General features: G+C 47.8%; 1 protein-coding gene across 2 annotated transcripts in view; it reads right to left on the reverse strand.

The window, feature by feature from the left end:
* MAPKAPK2 (MAPK activated protein kinase 2) overlaps positions 1–19,468 on the reverse strand; it is a 42,677-nt gene extending 23,209 nt beyond the window's left edge. The window contains exon 1 of one of the 2 annotated variants that reach the window (XM_079107895.1): positions 18,965–19,468. In XM_079107895.1, coding sequence (XP_078964021.1) covers positions 18,965–19,249 — 285 coding nt within the window. In that variant the 5' untranslated portion in view covers positions 19,250–19,468. The remainder of the gene's footprint in view (positions 1–18,964) is intronic. The other variant, XM_079107896.1, reaches the window with a different exon arrangement.
* Between the last annotated feature and the right edge of the window lie 2,072 nt (positions 19,469–21,540).

Genomic DNA, 21,540 nt, shown 5'->3' on the forward strand with positions numbered 1-21,540 from the left:
CATCTCCACTCCCCGGGGAAAGGAGAACTAAGGATCTTTCTGCCTTAGTCCACACTCTAGAGCCTTTGGTGGGTAGAGAAGAGAGAAACTTCCAGCCCACCTGCTTCCTCCCAGCTGCACCCTCCATGGTGAACACCATCTCCCCCACGGGAAAAGGAGAATGCAAAGAGACAGGGAGCTAAATCTTGCTTTCCTCTACTTCCAGGATTAGTAAGCAGCTGCCTCCAGTCCCCAGCCCCTCCCTTCTCCACTGGCTAGGAACTCCAGGCAGCCTGGGCCTCAAGCGGGGTGTCTGCTATTGCTCCTTCACCCCTCACACTGCAAAGTGCCCAAAGTGCCGCTTCCCAGGCATGACAGATGTAGCTGCTATTCAGTGTTTTAAAGCCAGGACAAAAGCACAAAGCCAACAGGGATGGAGACAGGGCCAACTTCAATAGAAGCCACCTGCCGGGGCCCTTCTCTGCCACACCCCCTAGCAAATGCACAGACGCATGCATGCGCGTGCGCGCACGCACACATGCACACACACACACACACACACACACACACACACACACACACCTTTTTCCAAGTTCTCAAACGTGCTGACCCAAGTCAAGTGACTTTTTCCCTGATCCACTGGACATTTCTCTCAAAGGAAAGAGATTTTATTGTCATTTCTCAAGTAGTACCCTGTAGGAAGTTAATAAATAATGTGTAAAAATGGGTCCTATAATCAGAAGCACCAGGTTAAACAAAGTTAAACAGATTCTGTTATTGAAGAACTTCTCAGAGCCTTTCATGTGGCAGTGTACACTGAGTGTGCCCCATCTGTGTGATCACAGAGCATCTCAGGATTGGCATCAGTGCTTGGAGAAATGAGTGTCTTCTTCCTCCATGTTCCCGCAGCCCCCTATATATGACTCTTCCACCATTCAAGTATATAAGAAATACCTTGCTTACATATGTCTGCCTCCATAAGCTCCCAGCAAACGGATGAAAGAATGGATTAACAAGTGCACACGCACACACGCTGTCGGCACATTCAGGTCCAGTGCTGATGCAGCTTCTGAAAGCTTCACTGAAGTTCATGAAAAAAGGGCAGAACCTGTGCCCCACTCAAGGCACTCTTGGTTTTTTGGCTTATCTGTGTTTATGTCACCAATAAGGCTTTGACCCCCAGATGAGCCAGCAGGGTTTAGTGCCTTATCAAGTCCTCCCCTGCCCAGATGTCACCAGTTGTTTTAGACTTGGCTATAAGGGTAACTGGTGGCTGCACTCAATGCACAAACTTGGGTGGGTGAATGAGAAGTCACCACCATAACCATCATACATGGTATGAAAGAGCTCAGTCACCAGCACCACGAAGCTAGCAGAGAAACCTGAAAGGACCAGCAGGAAGGCCAACCAAGCTCAACCAGCAAGGGGCGCTGGACACACTGCTCACCCAAACTCCCTCCCACCACAGTAACAATGAGTAGAAGACACCAGACATGGCATAAAATTCCAAAATCTCCCAGAAACTTCATATTCAAACTACATGTCTCAGATTTTCTTTTCAATTTCAAAGTAGCACACCTTGCCCCCAAAGAAAAAGTATATGCCAGACAGACCCTAACTTTGGATTGGAAAAATATAGCCACTGAAGCTTTTGGGTGAATCTGCAAAAAGTAGCCTCTTTGATTTTCCTACGGTGGGCTTTTTGCTTTGTTCCTAATAAAGCAGACCCTGAAAGGGTGTCTCCCACTGAACTCTGCAGCTGAGCCCAAATGCAGGTGTGCCTGCCACCCACACAAAGGTGGCAGGGCCTTCTCCAGCCACACCCCCACACACAACAAACACAAACAGGAAGCCTCCACCTCTTGAGCAGGCTCCCCTTGCTCTGAAGCCACTAACCAGACCGCTCTGGCAGACTGCTTCTTAGAACGATAGGGTGAAGATGCAGATTGTGGTTAGTCCGGGTACCGACTAGAGGCTGGGGAATTCCTCGCGCCCTGGTTCTGACCTAAAAGGAGGAGCCCCTTCTCTCCTACCCCCAGTAGCACCAGAAGAAAACAAGAAGAGATCCCCAGGGAGTGCTAAAGAATTTCTTTTAAAATAAAAATTAATTACTTTAAAAGCATGTGTTTTAACATCTTAGAATAATGGCCAGAATTTTTTCTTCCCCTATCTTTCCCAACTTCCCTTCTTGCCTACTGGCAAAATGAGTCCAACCTGTAGACACTGCCAGTCACTCTCATGAAGCCCTTCCACCCACCACTCCCCACAGCCCCACCCACCCCAGAGACCCAAATCATAAAGGTCCCTTCCCTGCGGCTGCCAGCCAGGTCTGTCCCCTGGGCTCTTCTCAGGGCTGGGGAGAATTCTTTTGCTCCACTCATTATTCTAATTATCTTCCCTAACTGGGTGGAGATATGTCTGGAAGTGGCTGCTTCTGAAGCTGACATAGTAATGCACGATTTTTAAAACGTTATTGTTTAACTAATGGTTTTGCCTTTAAGGCAGCCAAGCCTCATGCCCTGCTTGTTAATTACCAGCTGCTAAATAGCACTTTTCTCATTGGAGCTGATGAGCTCTAGGCCACTGAGGGGAAGAAGACTGGTGTATAGAAGGAGGCTGCAGCTCCCCTATGGCTGTCGCATCAGCATCCAAAAAAAGACAAGCACTCCCAGAGGTACGCACTGCAACTAGGAAGTGCCAGGCACTCTGCCTGCACCTGGGGATACCAAGCCAGTGAGACCATTGTCCTTATTTTCAAGAAGCTCGGTCTATCAGGGGAGGACATGGTGGTGACTGTATAATTCAAATTCACAGCAGCCATGCAGGCACTGCCAATAGCACATCTAGTACAGTTAACTCTGAGGGCATGGGTAGATAAAATCTCCCATGAGCCTTGAAGGATAAATACAATTCAACCAAAAAGGGAACAGAAGAATGACCACATGGAAGGTCCAAGAGGAAACGAAGCACCCCCATACGCATGGCAGGGAAGGAAGGACAGGTCTTCCGGGAGGTAAGGGTGAATGGTGGGTTGCTCAAATACCATGTTTAGGAGTTCGCGTTTGACACTGGAGGTAAGGGAAAGTCTACCCAAGGTCTCTAGACAGAGGTGATATTTGTGACCATTTCTAACCAGGAACGGATGGTAGAGTTCCTCACAGAAAGCCAGGTGAATACCCTTGAAGAGTACATGTTAAACACACAAACAGGAGGAGAAGATAGAAAGATGAGAGGCACACACAGCCCACACCAGCTGGATGGTCCATGGGACTCCCCCACTAAGAATCAAATCTTTCCTCAGTCTCTCAGAAAGGTGTGACAGTTGGAAGGATCCTGGGAATGATTCAGGTCCTTTGCATCTCCCCAGAGCAATGAGGCACCCTGAAAATATGCCTTGACTCCAGGTGTCAGGGACCATACCACAGCATGCTTGAACATCTGCTAAGATTAAGTGCAAGAGATGGAAGGGACACATTCCGTGAGGCTCTGGAGAAGGCAAGGAGCACCAAAGGATTTTATCTGCTCAGGGAGCCAACTTTTTGACTCAATAAACTTAAAACAACATTTTTCTTTTTTTTTTCAAATGGCAAGGTTTTCTAGAAAAAGAGTAAGCACCCTGTGGCTGGTCAAATGTGAGCATAGGTTAGATAAATGGGTGGTTGCCAAACCCAGAGAATTCTTACTTGGGAGTATACGAAAAATACATATTCCTGAAAACCAACACTGTAGAATTGTGGTCTCAAAAAGATACAAGAGAGTGTTGCCCAAAGTTGTACCTTCTAACACTACTCAAAAGTGAATCTGAGATTCCTCAGAAAGCTTGGAATGGAACCACCATTTGACCCACCTATCCCACTCCTCGGCCTACACCCAAAGGACTTAAAATCAGCATACTACAGAGATACAGCCACATCAATGTTCATAACTGCTCAATTCACAATAGCCAGATTGTGGAACCAACCTAGATGTCCTTCGATTAATGAATGGATAAAGAAACTGTGGTATATATATACAATGGACTATTACTCGGCCATAAAGAATAATAAAATTATGGCATTTGCAGGCAAATGGATGAAATTGGAGAATATCATGCTAAGTGAAATAAGCCAATCTCAAAAAACCAAAGGACGAATGATCTCACTGATAAGCGATGATGACACATAATGGGGGGGTGGAAGAGGGGCAAGAACAGAGGAAGGAAGGACTATATAGAGGGAAAAGAGGGGTGGGAGGGGTGGGGGGAAAGGGAAAAACTAACAGAATGAATCAAACACCATTACCCTATGTAAATGTATGATTACACAAATGGTATGCCTTTACTCCTTGTACAAACAGAGAAACAACATGTATCCCATTTGTTTACCAAAAAAAAAAAAAGTGAATCTGACTACTAACCTAGGTTGGGAGCCACAAAGCTAGATGACCATCTCATGTTGGGATGTAGTCCTGAACAAGACAAACTAAATGCTTTTAAAGATCCTTTTCTAAATGATTGCCTCTATTTGCCCTCTTACCTGGGCTCAAAACCTCTCCTTATGCCCATCCAGTAAATCCCCTCCAGCTCAGATGAATCTTCACCAGGGTGTAGAGCAATTATCTCAGAATCCTGGGCCACCTAAAAGAATGTTCTGTGATGATGGAATGTTCTCCATCTGCTACACAATACAGTAGCCAGAGACTAACTACTGAACACTTGAAACGTGTTCCTGACACAAAGGAAGAACTGAATTTTAAATTTTATTTAACTTAGTATTAATTTAAATAGCCATATTTGCCAGTGGCTGACATATAGGCCAGTGCAGTTCCTTTGGGAAAAAGGTTCATGTGTCCACTGTGGGATCCGGAAAACAAACTCCTGCTCCACTCTCTCCACCATGGCCCTGCCCTCCACCCTGCCCTCCGTGAGCTCATCTCCAGCCAGAAGACAGGGAGACTAACCTCAAAGAAAACATCAGGAAAGGAGGAGCTGTGTGTCAGCTGGGCCCCAAGCAACAGGTACAAGGAAACAAAGAACTCAACAAAAACTCTCACTGGTAAGGACTTCACCCTCTTCTGCCCAGGAAAGCAATTAACACCAGCAGCTGACTTTCACTTGCTGCCATTCCCCAGCTTCCTCAGAGCAAAGAGATCTCCCCAGGGATGACCTGAAACATCCCTTAGGAAAAAAGCTGGATTGTACAGGAATTTTTTGGCTGTACTAAGTTACAGAAAGCCAAGGAAAAGGAGATGAATCTCAAAAATAAATAAATAAATAAAAAAGATGAAGTTAGTTCCATTACGTTTCCAGACCTCAAAAGTTTTCATCAGGAAAATATATCAGCTGTACATTTCCAAATAAAACTGGATCCTTGCCCAGTTTCAACACACAGACCAAACTCAAATCTGACCAAGGACTCCAGATGAACATGTGTGGTCTTCCAGCCTTGATTCCCGCCTCCCATACATTTTTTTAGCCATTTTTCCCAGCTTCTGCCTTCACAGTCTGAATCTACCAACAAGGTAAACCTGAGTTGAAAAACAAGTATTTTCTCAACCTTCTGGGATACCAAATGGACAAAGATTGAAGTGGCAGCAAGACGCCAGGTGGATATCAGGAACCACCTGCCCTATTTAAACAGCTCTCCGCATCGGCAGAGGTGACCAGCAACTGCCCAGGTGTGTAATGATGTAAGAGACCTTTCTGGCCTGGAGGCAATGGACAAGCTGCTATCTCAAGGTTCCCGTAATTCTCATCTTGGCTACTTCCCTTAATGGAGATCCAGTTAGACTGCTGCAGGGACATAATCTCTCAGCGGAAGGCAGACTGGACAGTGCAGATGGGGAAGAACGACAAAGAAAAACTGCACCTGGGCTGTAGCTCAGTAGCAGAGCACTTGCCTAGCACATGTAAAGCACTGGGTTCGATCCTCAGTACCACATAAAAAATAAACAAATTTAAAAAAAAAGGGCATGCTGTCATCTACAACTACAAAAAAAAGTAAAAATAAACTACATCTGAAAGGCACTATGGGGGAGAGGGTAATAACGGTCCATCAAAGGTTAGAAACTTTTTCTGAGGTTTACTGGAAGGGTTTTTTTCCCCTCCTCTCTCCTTATTCTATAAAAAGATAAAGAAGAAGGGCGGGGGGAATATGTTGCAACTTCCTTTTGCTACAGCACATGCTCAGGAAAAACAGACCCAACCATTGCTTCACTCTCCCATCTGCACTATCGGACAGCTCTTCACAAGCCCTGACCTCTGCTCACCCAGCTCCTGAGATGCAGGAAGGCAAGATGGTCAAATCTTAGGGCCACAGAGCTCCCCAGTCCCCTCACCTGCAGTCTACCTGTTCCTGCACCTAGGAAGCTAAATAGAAGAAAGATGTGATTCTTTGGAGCGAGAAAGGAGTCCTATGAAGGCTCAAAGGAAGGTAATAAAACGTCTGCCACAGCATCAGTCCAGCCATTTCTTTTTCTATCCACTTCTATATTCCTCCCTGGCTCTTTGAGATGGTCCCAAACATTTCCTATTAGAAAACTTCATGGGGAAATATCTCTCCCTTCTCAGTCAAACGAAAGGCCAGAGCACTCCAAAAAGTCCCTCATCCTTCCTAGAAACTATTCTGCTGGCCATACTTTCTTCCGCACTCTCCTCTGGGTGTGTTTCAAGTGTGTGTTCAACAAAGCGATCCCACCCTCTCCCCCTCTGCCCCTCTGCCTTGGAGATCTCACCAGGTGAGTCTGCATCCTTTCTTGGCTATCCAGTTGCCCTGATTTTGCCACTCATTTACCACAAGCTCCCTGAACCTTTCTCTGGATATAAAACCAGGTACCTGAGCACCTGGCCTATGAGGGTCAAATGATAAAATGTCTGAAAAAATATAATCTGGATATTGGGGTGATCACCCCTTCTCTAAACTCTAAGTCCCAAAGGCAGGACCTACGACTTATTCTTCTTAGTGTAGCAATTTGTACAAAATAAGCATTCCATAAATATTTGATGATAAACTGCTAGGTCAACTAAGTACTGAATTATAATGGGATTATGAAGGAACCATTACAGAGGCAGGACTGTGAGTGGTAAAAAGCAAGGTCTTAGAATCAGGCGCACTCAGCATCAGCAGCCTCTGACCCGTGCGCTTGTTATTTCTTCTGCCTAGTGCTTCCTTCCCCTTCCCCAAATATTCATCTTCAAGGCTCACTCAAAAGTCCCCTCCACAGTGAAGCCTTTCCTGATCTGCCATTTAAAACCACAATGCCACACCTATACTCCCAGCATTCCAGGGCCTCCTCCCCTCTTTATTTTCTCCTTTGTACCTATTGCCATCTGACAAAAGCTGTGCCATTTAATCAATCACGTTGTCTTCCCTAGCTGGAATGCAAGTTCCAAGCACACGGGATTGGTTTTGTCTGTTTTATATACTGACACATCCCCAGAGCCTAAAATAATGCTTAGCACTTATTAGGCATTCAATAAATAACTGCTAAAGAATGAATTATTCTGAACATGTTTGAACATGTTTCCTCGTCTGTAAAAATGGGACTTTGTAGTATTATTTAAAGGATTAAGGAGGGTAGAAGTAAAAAATCTAATATAATGCCTGATACATGGTATCTGCTCAATGAGGACTTGTTACTAATCAAAGAAACCTTGGGAGTTGCTGAACCAACAGTGTGTTGAATGACAGAAGACTGTTACATGTATCAAAGTCAATCTGTTGTTCTGATCCATCCTCAGAGAAGCTGTAAAAGTCACTGCTAATTAATTTTCTTGAGTAGAAAGATGACTTGGATCTCAGGGGGATAGAAGTACCTAAAGCAAATCCTGTTTGGAAAGGCAGGGGTCTAGTCTAATCTGCTAGAAAGAATCAACCCCCATTGTTCTAAATTCCTCTCATCTCATATAGCAGAGGTATTAAAGGGGTCTAAACCCAAGGGGATGACCCCAACTACTCTTCCATTCTGTGCTAATCTTGCCATCTGGACCTCCTGATGGCCAGTCAGCAGGGAAGACAGGAGGCAATCATGGAGGAGAATAAACGTTTATAAACACTGGATGAATGAATAAAAATACTGCAGTCAACACAAGGGTGAATGACACTGGTCTGCAGAAACAGAAAGGATGCCCTCTGTCCTGGAAGCTCTCTAGGATCCAGGTTGGCCACTTCTTCCCAGCATCAGGTCACTTTCCCAGCAGCAGGGATGTAGTAACAGTGATGAAGAAAGAAAAGCATCCACGCAGAAGTCCTTCTGGTCAAGTCTGAGCCCTTTGACTTAAAATGAGGAAACTAGCCAAGCACAGTGGCACATGCCTCTAATCCTGGTGACTTAGGAGTCTGAGGCAGGAGGATCGAGAGTTCAAACCCAGTCTCAGCAATTTAGCAAGGCCCTAAGCAACTCAGCAAGATGTTGTCTCTAATAAAATATTTTTAAAAGGGCTGAGGATGTGGCTCGGTGGTTAAGCGCCCCTGGGTTCAATCCCTGGTACCAAATAATAATAATAACTACTACTACTACTACTACTACTACTAAAATGAGGAAGCTCAGTGAGATCCAGACAGGTTCTAGGGCTTGCTCAGAGTCCCATAGGTAGGGTTGGGAGCCAGGTCTCTGGAGTTCTGCTTCCTGTACAAATCTGCTGTGCATGGAGATAAGCAGCCTCATAAGGTTCAAACCTATGACCTCAGTCCCAGGAACTTGGTGCTCAATGCTAGTCCCCCTTGCAACACACAAGAGTGAAGCCAGCAGATAGATAACCCTGGACTGCATCTGTGTGTCTCTGTTGTGTGTCTGAAGCTAACTAGGAAAATGCCAAGAACTGTACAAAAGTTGGCACATTTCATATCTTCCTCCCTCAGTTCAAGTTCTCCAAGGGGCAGAAAGGTCATCTTCATAATGGAGCAGAAAAGGGAGGGCCCCTAGAACAGGGAGGAAAAACATCAATTCTTGCAATTCTCTTACAAAAATGAGAATGAGAATTCCGTTCACAGAAACACAAGGTGCCTTCTTGAGTCAGCAGATCTGAGTAGGTGGAGGGAAAAATACACCAGCAGACAAAACAGTGACAGACACTAAGGGGGATGAGCTGCCATGCCCCACCACCCCTGATTTTTTTTTTTTTTTCCAGTACATGGAAATAGGAGGATACCAAACAATTGAAGATGTGAGTCTTTAAGGAATTTACAATCCAATCCAATATCTAAAGAAACATAGGCAGTTAAACATGGAGGGATGGGAAGACTAGCTTTTTTGTGTGTGCTGGGCACTGAACCCAGGGCCTTGTGAGTACCAAGCATAAACTTGACCCACACCTACCACTACGCACCCTCAGCCTCAAGACTCACTTTTGGCATGAAAGGCTTCCCAGAAGAACAGCCTTTGTGTGGGAATGGATAGGTATAGGCAGGGCAGGGAGGAAGGGACAGAGAAGATACAGATGGACAGATGCAAAGGTCTAGTAGTGAAAAGCAGAGTTCTATTAAGGACAACAAATGTAAGTCACTTAAGCTTAGGTGGAAAAAGAAAAGAAAAAGCATGCATTCAGAAAAAAAATGTAGACTGGAGCCGGACCTGGGAAAGATCTGTATGTCTCATATATTCACAGCCAAAGGAACCCACTAATGGATTTACATGCGGAAGCTGCATGATCAGAGCTGGACTTCAGGCAAATGATCCCCCTCTGTAGGCTGAGGAACTGCAGGGGCAAGACCTTCACTGCACCTCAGGGTTCTCAAAGTAGGCCATTTCTACTGCCCACCATCACCTTTCTCTGTTCCTTCCTTCTCTAATTATACCTTGAATCCAACTTTATTTTCTTTCAAAGAATCTCAGCCAAAGTAATGAGTCCAGACAGTCTGTGACCCAAGAGAGAGGGTGCTGCCTCCCCTCCTCCTCCTGAGAGCACAGGGGAATGAGAACACGAAGGGTATAAAATCACTGAGAATCACAAGCAGCTCCGCTAGGGTGAGCCTAGCGGTCAGAGGGCATAACACCACCATGAAGCACTTCTGTGACATAAGTATTAACAAAACAGTTACTTTATGCTCATTTTCTCCCTTTGACCTTCCAATATGCCAGCAACCTGGGCACCTGTCCTGAGAGGGAAGAAAGGCATAAGATGACCCCTCGTTAGTTGTTCCAGCAAAGCTCCAGGGCACACGTGGTCCTGTCACCAGTCTACCTGCATTCCTAGAATGCTCTGAGTTCCATACACCACCCTCTGAATGCCCAGGGCTGCCCCTCCGCTCCCCTGCCCCAAGACTCTGCGTTCCACAAAAACCAAGCATGACAAGCAAGCTGCAGACTCTTCACTTGGAGAGCTCCTATGAAGTCAGGTTTTTAGCATCCTACTGCCTTCTCCAAAGAATGAGCCCCAAGGAAGGAGGCAGGAACAGGGACAATAGAGAGAGGGTATGACTATTTCAAGGGCAGGGACTCCTTCTGTCAGAGTTAAAAATAAATTCTTAGCAACTACATCCAACTCCTCCCCTCCAGGGACCAATGGGCCTTGGCAGATAAACCTCTCCCTGCAGAGGAAATGAGGCCCCAAGAGAGAGACTGGGAGAGTCAGGGAGTCTGGGTATATAACTCCACTGAGGTAGAGGGTCCCCCAAGTCCCACCTCATGACTCCTATCACTCTTCCTACCACCAAACAAACTTTAATCCCAAAGAATGGACAGAGTTCTCTTGCACCATGATTAGTACCAACACCTGTCCAGGGGTTGGAAAAATCAAAAAGAAGAGAATGCCAAAGTAAAACTGAAGGAAACACTCTGCCCAGCATCCCTTAGCTAAGCAGATACTCTGGCTACCTGCATCCACTTCCTTAACTTGTTCCACAGGTCTCCACGGTCCCCAAGCAGTAGACACAGATCACCAATACCTCAGCCCCTGATGTCAGAGGGTAAAAGAAACTCATGCTCAGGGTAACATTCTGCAGGTGGCTGAGCAGGGAGGCCCAGAGAGCCAGAACCCAGTTATTCTTGGAAGCCAACAGGATGAGGTCACACTTTAGAATGCAGTAACCTGAAGCCCCACACTGTGGAGGTGGAGAGTATAACTTAGCAACGGGGCAGGAGTACAAGCAGGTAGCAAGCTTGAGGGATGGGGCAGAAGATGCCCCACCTGGGGCTCCCCATTCATCCCACATACCCTCTGGCAAGGAGGCCCACTTGGGAGATAAGAGTTCGGAAGACCCTAGAACTAAAGACAAGAACAGAAGCCTTGTTTGCCCTCCTTTATCTAACCTTTTCTCACTGGAGAACAGGCAAGACTGCTTCACAGAGCCTCTGTTCACGTGATTCTAGATGCCTGGAGAAGCACCAACCACAGCTCAACTCCCAGAACTCAGAATAACGAGCTAGCCAAACTGCCGACCAAGCTCAGGCTGGAAGAAAAAAGGGCAAAGTGGCAGGGCATGAGTGAGAAGTGAGATAAACCGGTCAGCAGTGGGGCAGGAAGACCTGGGACAGATATCAGGCCTGGCTGTGAGGGGAAGACTGCAGCAGTGGCAGGTTTATTTTTAGCCATTGGGACAGAGGGGCTGAGTAACAGTCCTGGGTCCTGGGCAGGAGGCCAGGCTGTCAATGTCCACTGTGGCCTGGGAGCCTCCTAACAATATGGATAATCAAAATGGCAAGGTGATCAACCCAATCATCTGCCATGGAGAGCAGGTAAAGAGTCCTGCAGGAGGAAGAAGGTGTAGGAGTTGGCACAGGGGCAGTCTACAGACCCCCTTTTAGCTCCTTCCAATTCCCATGATGGGAGAGATCTCACCTTTGCTGCATGTTCAGAAGAAAAATGTCATTGAGATGAGCAAAACAGAAAGAAGGCATCAACAGCTCAAACCACCACCCCCCCCCCCCCCCGCCACCCCAGCTTCCCATCTTCTTTAAGACAGAAAAGGCCTCCAATGAGCAGTCACAAAGCTTCTCCCTGCCTTTGGTCACTACTCTTCAACTCCCAGATGAGTCCCAGATGGACACTGGCCAGGAGATGCCTGGAAATGTCCCTCAAGAATAAGATGCCCTTTAGAATGACCCTTTTGGAGAGCTCAGGTTCCTAGTGGGAGGAACACACAGTTTGGCTGCTCTTGGAGAGGAATATCACACACAAATGGGGGGTGACCTTGAGGCCATGTCCCAGGCTCTACCACCTGCCAGCTGGCATACAGAGGTGTTTACTGGACCAGAGAATAAAGTCCCCAAGAACTCTACAATGCCACAGGCCAAGTCCAACCTCATGCCCCCTTCCTCTGTGCCTCTGCCTCTCTTCCTTGTCCAACTAAATTGAATGGCCTGATACACAGACCCCTCAGTCCAAATCCCCAGGATTGAAACATGGTTCTCACCATGAGTGGACAGGCAAAAGAGGAAAGAGAGCATTTTCTCCCCCAAGCACCCCCTTCTCTTCTTGCTTCCTCAGACTCCAGGTCTCACTTCTTACCCAGCTCTCTCTCTAGGGCTGAAAAGAATTGAACATAAATCCTAATTTCCTTGTCAGCTCTGGGATCAGCCCAGCTGTCAGCTCAGAACAACCCACCCAGAACTATGTCTGCAGGGAACAGCCACATAGACAGAACAGTCTTCAAGTGTCCCATGACTTCAGGTGAGAAAGGACTATGGAGTAGGGAAAATAAAGAATTCCTCATCTCTACTTTGCACCACAACTACACTAAGATCTCAAGAGAAGAGAAGACACACACCATGCTGAATTACACAGCCCATCTCTCTGCAGAGTCACTAAATGGAATGCTTTCCAAGTCTTCATAGAAGAGGAGGAACAGCTGGTCAGTGATGATTATTAATTAACTGGACAGAGGCCACCCTGGAGTCCAGCATTATGCCTACCAAAGGGCATCACACTGGCCCAGATACTGCTGACAGACAGACACGGAGCAAGTCAGCACCTATCCTACAGGCCCTGGCCTTGCGCCTCCAACACCGCCTCCTCTGCTATCCCACACTGCCAGTGCTTAGGAGCTACTGGAGCCAGACCCTGTGATGTAGACACTGAGGCCCAGGAAGTTTAACTGGCCTATTCAAGGTCATACATGAAGTTAGCAGAGCACAGAGGCTAGACTCATTATTGTTTTCTTAGGGGTTTTTGGTTGTTGTTTGGTTGGTTTGCTCTTTGTTTTCTCATCTAGCACATAACCCATAGAAACAGATTCATCTCTACTTATCTATGTGTGTGTGTGTGTGTGTGTGTATATATATATATAATATAGCTATTGACCTATATCTTAAAATACAAAATATCAGTATTTTCCTACAGACCAGAAAAGGCATAGCAAACTGATTAGGTTACATACCTGGTACATATTAAGGGGGGGATGTCCCCTTCTCCCTATTGATGCCACCATTTACAAGGTGACCTATGTGGAAAGATGGGTGAGTGGAGCTCAGTTTTTGACTGCCATATTTATCACCCCAGTACTACCAGCTCTAGCAACCAAAAAACAAAGAAACCCAGACCAAAAGCAGATACCAGTGAACCAGGTCCCAAGACAAGGCTCTGATGCTGATGCCAAGTAAGACCTTGGACATACCACAGAACCTTTCTGCACTGATCCAGCCTTTTCCTTAGTGAGATGGAAGGAGGCAAGAAAGATGACAGGCATCAACTCCAAGTCACTATTAGGTGTGGGTCCCTTTACCCCTGGACCTGAAATCATTACCAAGAGCAGCTACAGGTACTTCATACAACAACTCTGTCCTGTCCACTCATCTTCCTCCAGAACACAACCACCTGGAAAGACTCAGTACAGGGAAGAAGGGGAAAGAGGCCTCACATGACCCCTGGAAGGGCCTGAAGCAGAGGAGGAGGGAAGTGTGAATTCCTGTGCTACAGATATCAAACCACCAGGGAGAATCCTGGCTGGGAGCATGGCAGAGTTGCATGGGAATTGTGAAACAACTCAGATGCAGATGCTCTTCGCCACTGCTCTTTGCCACCTTGGCTGATATTCCCCCTGGCACGGACCCCTCATATTCCTGGGCTCTGTGGGTGACAGGAACTTTACCCTCCCCCAACCCCAGGATTTGGTCAGGAATTAAATATGCCTCCAGCAGTCCTCAGGCTCGGTTCCTCCAGGCCCTCCTCCAAATCCCCAGCACCTGCTTCTTAAGTTAAATTGTAAATGAATGATGGCCCAACCCCTCAGGTCCCAAGTGGTCAAAACATCTTCTCAATAATGGATACCAATATCTTCTTCCTCCCAAAAAAGGGGTCCTTTATTTTCCAGACTCTCATCAATATGTGGCCCTGAGGCCCTGCGAGGGCTTTTCTCTCCCCTCCTAGCAGCCACTGATCCCAGATCTTAGCTGGTGATTATTTTCAAGCTCCATCAAAACCCAGAACTCACTAGTGAAAAGGGACCATGAGCCGACTCAGCTTTGATCCTGCGTCAGTGATGCCAAGAGCTCTGGTGTAATAGAGAGGGGTCAGGGACAAGGCCAGGGGGCATATACCTGGAGGCTTCCCTCAAGAGAGGGACAGGGTCTCTGAAAGCAGAAACCAGACCCTTCCTTCCAAACTCCACAAACCCCAACCTCAGTGATTCCAAACATTTCTTTATAACATCCTCAAGCCCCCCAAAAACTCAAAACCTGCTTTGACATGAAAATGGATTAGGTTCAATTCTGAGACCCCAAAGTGACCAACCAGGTCTCCTACTCCTCCCACTTTAGCTTTAGACTCATCCAACCTCACTAGGTCCTCCAGTAGACCTGCTCATTCAGAGGCCCAGCCAAGTCTCCCTGTTACCACACAAAGCTTCCCTCAGTTCCTTTAGCTCTCACAGACATCTCTTTTAAAGTTCCTCTATTCTAACCAACAGTTTAGCCCCTAGATCAGCAAAGTCTTGTAGAATTTTCTACAAGGATGAAAATGTTCTCCATTCTTCAACTTTGAAGCCATCAGGCACATAAGGCTACTAAACACTTGAAACATAGCTGGCTTCAAACTTGTGATCCCCTTGCCTCTTAAGTCGTTGGAATTACACCACTATGCCTGGCAGCAACTGAATTTTTAACTTAGTTTCATTCCTTCCTGTTCATTAGTTTTAATAGCCACACATGGGCAGTGGCTACTACATTCCACAGTGCAGGCCTAGACAACATTTGTTAATTTGCCTTCACCAAATAGATTTCTCGACTGGCCCCATCATCTCTGCCCAATTTTATAGGCCACTTAATATGACTAGATCCTCCCAGGGACTATGTATGTGGTAAGTGTTCAACAACCTCCTAGTTGACTGGATATAAAAGAGGCTGCTTTGGTCAGAGAGACTTTCCTTACCTTGTGATTCTACCTATCAAACTCCAATGTAAGACACTATCTAGCCACACTGTCCTCTCTCCCACAGGATAAGGTGTGCTGGATAGGATGCTGCCTATACTGGGAGGATGGAGGAGCTCTGGCATTTCCCCCAGATCACATGTGAAAGGCTCTGTCTCCTCTTCATGAAGCCAAGGGAAGCCACACTGCAGTGGCACTTACATGACCTGCAAAGGGAGACCCAGGTGGACAAAGAGAAGAAATTACATTACTTTGTTTCCTCTAGTCTATGCAATGGAAAGATAAACAGAGATAAGTTATGGCAACATTCTATATTTTGTAAAGCAATAACATGCTTCACTTAATCAGTGTTGCGTAGCAGAGGAGGACAACAGTATGAGCTTTAATTAAATTTATTCAGTTAATACCTGAAAGTCACCATGACACAGTGAAGCAAGAAGCAGCAGAGGAACCACATGGGGAATCCAACTAATTAATATGCAGATGAATTGAGACTTGGTGTCCCTACCAAATAAATAACAGAATTCCCATTTTGTTGTACAAATAATAATAATATTTCTACCAGAACACCCTAAAAAAAGTGGGAGAGGTGGAAAAAAGAAAAAAAGAAAAAAAAAAAAAAAGCAACTTGTTAACACAGATCCAAAACTCATGAAGTTACTGAGTTTGGAAACTGTTCCTCCAACTTGGGAGATTGTGGTTGGAAGGTGACAGACACCCACCCACACCCACTGGCAACAGCCAAAGGAGGACCTGTGGTCAGAGTAGCTCCCCAGGTTCAAGGCACCCTGGAGTTACAGCCAGCCCCAGGCTCATCAATGTCACTGCAGTTAGGAAATAGGGAGAAGCCCAAGACTAGGACTCAGGCGGCCTGGGTCTAACCCTGCCTTCGCCAGGTGAGTGGCTATGTTATCGAGCAAGGCACTCCTTCACTGTGGCCCTTGGTTTTCTCATCTGCAAAATGAGGGGATTGGATGAGAAGACCCCAGAAGCCCCTTCAAATTCTGCCTGAAGTATGGGCATGACTCAGAAGTTCATAGGAGAGAATGATGGGGAGAGATCACAGCACCCACTAAAAGAACTGAAGCATCTGCTTTCCAAGGTGAAGGTAGAGAAGCAGCAGGGACCATGTTCAAAGCACTGATTTCACTGAACAGGGCAAAGAGGTCACCAAGCCACAGGACATCCGGGCAGCCACCACCTCCCATCAAAACTCTCAGGGCTACAAGATAGCAGATTTCAGAAACCCTGTAGAGCCCAGCTGCTAGCCACAACCTGACCTAAGTCCTCAAGAATGGACTCAGCACACCATGTGAAGGCCAGGTCTCCTGCCTCTTTCTCAGGTACCTTCCCAGTGGGGTCACCAGTACTGTCTGTTCCATCACATCTTCCTCCCTTGATTGGTAATCAAAAGGCTCCTGGTTTTAAAAATCATTTTACTATTCAGCACCTAAAATTAATCAAAATCTAAGATCTGGAAATCTCTTTGGTGTGTGTCTCTGGAACAGGATTCTCTGAACCCAGATTCCCCCACAGCTGTAATTATGTCTTAGCCAATATTTGGATATGAAAGTGCTGTTGACACTGCTGTCAGTCTCCAAATGCCTCATCCCTCCTTTCTTCCTCTATTATTAAGTTTTAACACAAAGCTGTGTGGGAAATCTACAATTTAACAGTTGAGTCAACTTCTAAGATCTGGAAGCAGGCTGCCTGTCAAAACAGCCTCTGACTTCAATCTTCACCCACTTCTACCTGCAGAAAGATGAACTATAAGTGTTATTTAATATACTGGATTTCCTTTCAAAAATATTCTAAGAAAAATTCCCAAACTTCTCTACTATTAGTTACAACACAAATCTGAATTGCCAGCCAAAAGCATTTTAGAGAATGGGTATTGGGGGGGTGGGGCAGTGTCTACTAAATAGAATAAGAACAGACATTGAGAACTTTTGTTCTGAAGTCTTTATATTATATTCCAACCAAGAGAATGAACAGCCAGCGTCCCCAGACTGCTGATGGGTGAAGGCAGATGGCATCTCAGAAGATATATAAAACTCTGCTGGAAAAAAATGTCTGTCACTTCCTCAACAGCACAGGTTAACTGTGGTCAAACTGTATTCATTCACCTCTAATCTCCAAGGTCAGAGCCATGGTCCATCCAAATACCTCCTCTTCCCTCCCCTTAGGTACAAGTATGGAAAGGGAAGTCAAAGGCACACATATTACAGTGGTCAAGACACTGATAAATTCCCTCTCCAACAGTCAACATTAAGCAACAACTGAGATCCCAGGGCAGAAACTTAAGAGTAACAACCAAACAAATCTGACAGCCCTGAGGAAGACAGCAGCAGAAAGAGACCTTAAATTCTAGAAATTGGACATGCTTGCTTTCTACATATCTATTATACCTGATTGTATGCCTGTCATTTCACCACAACTCATATCTGAGTTTAATGTTTGATAATTGAAATACAGCTAGCTGTGTGGGCAGAAAGGGAAGAGAAAAATATAACACAGGAAGTATTTCCCTCCTCCAATCATTAAGACGCCCCAGGGGAAAGAGGCCTGCCCTGTCACCTTTAGAGATGTGGTTGGACCTGAAACCCTTCTGAAAAAAGAACCTTTTTGGTGACCCTGAACAACTGGCTCACACTTCACAGGGATCCACCCCATCACATCAGACCTCCAAGTCCATTCTGTTTAACTTCTGAAGTAAGTGGTGTTACACAAATCCTCATTTTCTCCCTACCATTACCCCTCAAAAAAAAAAAAAAAAAAAAAAAAAGCTTGGGTTTCCCCAGTCCAAGAATAGAGTTTCCTCCTGCTGTCCATCACTCGCCAGAGACCCGGACCTAAAGAGGCTGTCTCAGGTTTGCGGAATCAGCGCCTGGCTAGGCTGTCGCTCACAGACTGGGTTTACAATGATCAATGGAGCTATGGAAACAGCAGACACCGCGCCGGAGCCTGCTGGCCTCCCATCTGGGGCCTCACAGGCACTGGAGGTAGGAGGGGGCCTGCTCCCGGATCAAAACAATCCCTCCCCCGCGCGCGGAGGACGGTGTCCCCGCGGAATCTCCAGCCTTGTGCCTCCTGGGCGGGCGCGCCCCACGGCGGCACGGCCGCCCTCGCAAGGCCCAGGGAAGTGAAATCACACATTCCGGCTCCCAAATAAGGAGCGAGGCTAAATAAACCTCTGAGATCCGACTTCTCCAAACCAACCGACCAACCAGCTCAATGAGTAATGGGTCTTTTGTGCCCTCAGAAAGAAAGGAGAGAGGGAGGGAAAGATTTGGAACCACAAGCCCCGAAAATCACTTCCTTGAGACAGTGAAATAAGCAGAAGTGGTCCCGAAGCCAACCGTTGCGACTCGGCTGGATCCCGCTCAAACCCCAAAATGGCAGAGTCCTCACAAGTCCTCCCGAGTCCCCGCCACTCACGCCCGGAGGTGACCGGAAACTCGGTCTCGGCGGCGAGGTCTGCTGGGACCCGACCTTCGCCGCCACCCTCCCGTCCCTGGCCGCGCACCTCCGGGTACCTCGGGCGCCCCGGCGGGTCAGCCCCGCGGCAGCCCCTCCGTCGCCTGGGACGCCCTGTCCGAGGTGAGGGTCAGCAACCAGCGCTGACGGCCCGTGCACTGCGGCCACTCCAGCGTGCTGGGGAACCCCTCTCCGACCGTCCTCCCCTTCCCCGGGCCCCAGACCTACTTTAAGGGCGAATTTCTCCTGGGTCCTCTTGTTGAAGATCTGCAAAACTTTCCCGTTGATGCCCAGTCCCAGAACCTGGCTGGTGACCTTGTAGTCGTCGATGATGGCGTTCTTCTTGATCTGCAGGCTGGACTTGACGTGGAACTGGGGGAACTGCTGCGGGGGCAGCGGCGGCGGCTGGGCCGGGGGGTGAGGCTGGGCCGGGGCGGGGGGCTGCGGCGGCGGCGGCGGCGGCGGGTTAGGGAACAGCACCGGCGGGGTCTGGCCTTGGGAGTTGGACAGCATGGTGCCCGGAGACGCGGGCGCAGAGGCGGGAGGGCCCGCGGCCGCCCCCTCCTCCGGCTCGGGACGGGGTCCCCGCCACCCCCCGCCCGGCTCCGAAGTTTGCTCCGGGCTGGAGCCGGCTTCCCCGCCCCGGCCCGGCTCCAGGCTCGGCGGGTCGCGGGGCTCCGTGGGTCCCGCCGTGCGCCGCTGGCGCCCACCGGCCCTGTTCCCTCCCTCCCTCCCTCCCTCCCCCCGGGGGCCTGGCGCTCCGGGGAACGCGGGACGGCGGGGGCCCGGCCGGGGGGAAGCGGCCCCGCGACAATGTACCCAGCCCCGGGGCCGGCGGCCGCGTCACAGGCTCGTCTGCGTCCGGGGCCGGTCCTTAAAGGGGAGGGTCAGAGGGGTGGGGCTTGGGGAGGCGTGGGTGTGGGGGAGGGGCGCGCCTTAAAGGGGAGGACGCGAGGCTCCGGGAGAGAAGGGGATCGCGGGCTGGGGGCTAAGGGCTGGAGGCTGGAGGATGGGGAACTAGATAGAGAGGGAACGAAGAAATCCTTTTACAGAAGACACGCAAAGGAAAGGGAGTCGTAGAAAAGAATCTAAATAATTCCGATGGAAATTCTACTGTTCTTCAGTTGTCTGAACCTTTTAGACAGCAGCAACGAACAGGGAGAGGGACTGTATTTTGAAGGAGAGGGATGATTGGTAAGAATCCTGCTAGATAAGATCTCAGGGGTGAGCTGGAGTTGCAGAGGTCATTCATCCCAGGAACAAGTGTCAGGCAAACATTAAGTTGTTTTCTTAACTGGAACATTTTCCTCTAAGTTTTACATCTCTTTTCTCATTAACTGTTTTCAGTAAAGATTTATTACTGTGTAACCATGAACAATTTAGTAGTTGTGCCTTTGAACATATTTTTATGTAAATAAACTAAAAGGAACACAAGCTGAGAAAAGGATGGGTTAAGATTGAGACTGCCTGAACTCCAACCCCAACCTTCCCCGCTGATCTGCTGTGTGATCCTGAACACCCCTGGCACTTCTCTCTGTGGGAAGATCAGCTATATCTTTTCACAGACTCCTGACAGAATTCGATGGGATAATGTGGCGTAGGGGAAGGTCTGGGAAATGGTCTGATTTCCAATATGGAAAAATTAGTCCCAGAACCTACAACCATAAAGAGAAGTGGGTATTTTTAAAGAGGCCTACTTCTAGACTGGGTTAGCCCCAGGTCTCCGAGGAAAATACCAAGTATCTAACATAGTCCAGATCAGGGAGGGGGCTGGGGAGACCCAGACTGTAAGCTGCCAGAGCATCTCTACACACATTCTGATGGGGTTTGGGGATGATCATTAAATACATTCCTGCTGGCCTCCCTGCTTTAATAGAGCTGCTGAGAAATGAGACAAAGGAATAATACAGGTGAAGATAAAACCTCAGCTTAATTATGAATCCTGCCAAATCAGAGAATGAGGCTTGACCTTTAGCCACACATGGCCCCTAATACATCCCAACAAAACTCCAGAGAGAAGAGAGCATCCTTTAAAAAGAGCCCATGAGGACACAGTCCTGGTGGGTAAGGCACAGGTGCAAGTGTCTCCTCCCTCCTCAGGGAGTCAAGAATGAGGGATGGAGTGAAGAGTCACCCTCCCAGTGCTGTCCCTTCCAGGGGCGGCAGGGCTTACTCTGTGGACCAAGGAGAGAAATGATTCCGCTAATACAAATAGTTGCTCTTATCAAGTAGCACTTATTTAGTGCCTACTGCACACAAGGTGTCATTCTTAGCTGTATGGTTGTGAACGGTGTTGCTTTGATGGGGAAGAAGACAGGTTCCAATGGACCGCACAGTCAGACCTGGGAGGGGAAGGCGGAGGGATTCAATTCTGTCTTCCGCGTCGGAAGACAGAGAGTCCGCCTAGGCTGCAGGATAGATAGGTTCCAGGGCTCCGAGATTCCCCTGATTCTTCAAAGATTCTAGCTAAAACCACAGGGAAAGGAAAAAGATGTAGCCTCGCCAGGTCTGCAGGATTGCTGTTTCCTCCAGGAAGCACACAAAAAGATGTCCCAGGACTGAGAAAGGAATATAAGGAGGAGGAGGAGGAGGAGGAGGAAGGCTCCAGCTATTCAGGCTCCTCCTCAGGTGGAAGGGGGTCCCTGGTGTGTGTGGTCTGCCCAGGGCTCTGAGTTGGTCCTTCACAGAGGTTCGCTGGGGCCTTCCTGGTAGTTGACATAGAGCTAGCTCCTCTCCACAAGGCTGGAAAGAAAATAAGTACATATGCCCTTTCAGAGGAAGCAAGGCACAGTGGGAAAACCACA

The sequence above is a fragment of the Sciurus vulgaris genome (assembly GCF_902686455.1).
Source record: "Sciurus vulgaris genome assembly, chromosome: 12".
In the NCBI taxonomy this organism is placed as follows: domain Eukaryota; kingdom Metazoa; phylum Chordata; class Mammalia; order Rodentia; family Sciuridae; genus Sciurus; species Sciurus vulgaris.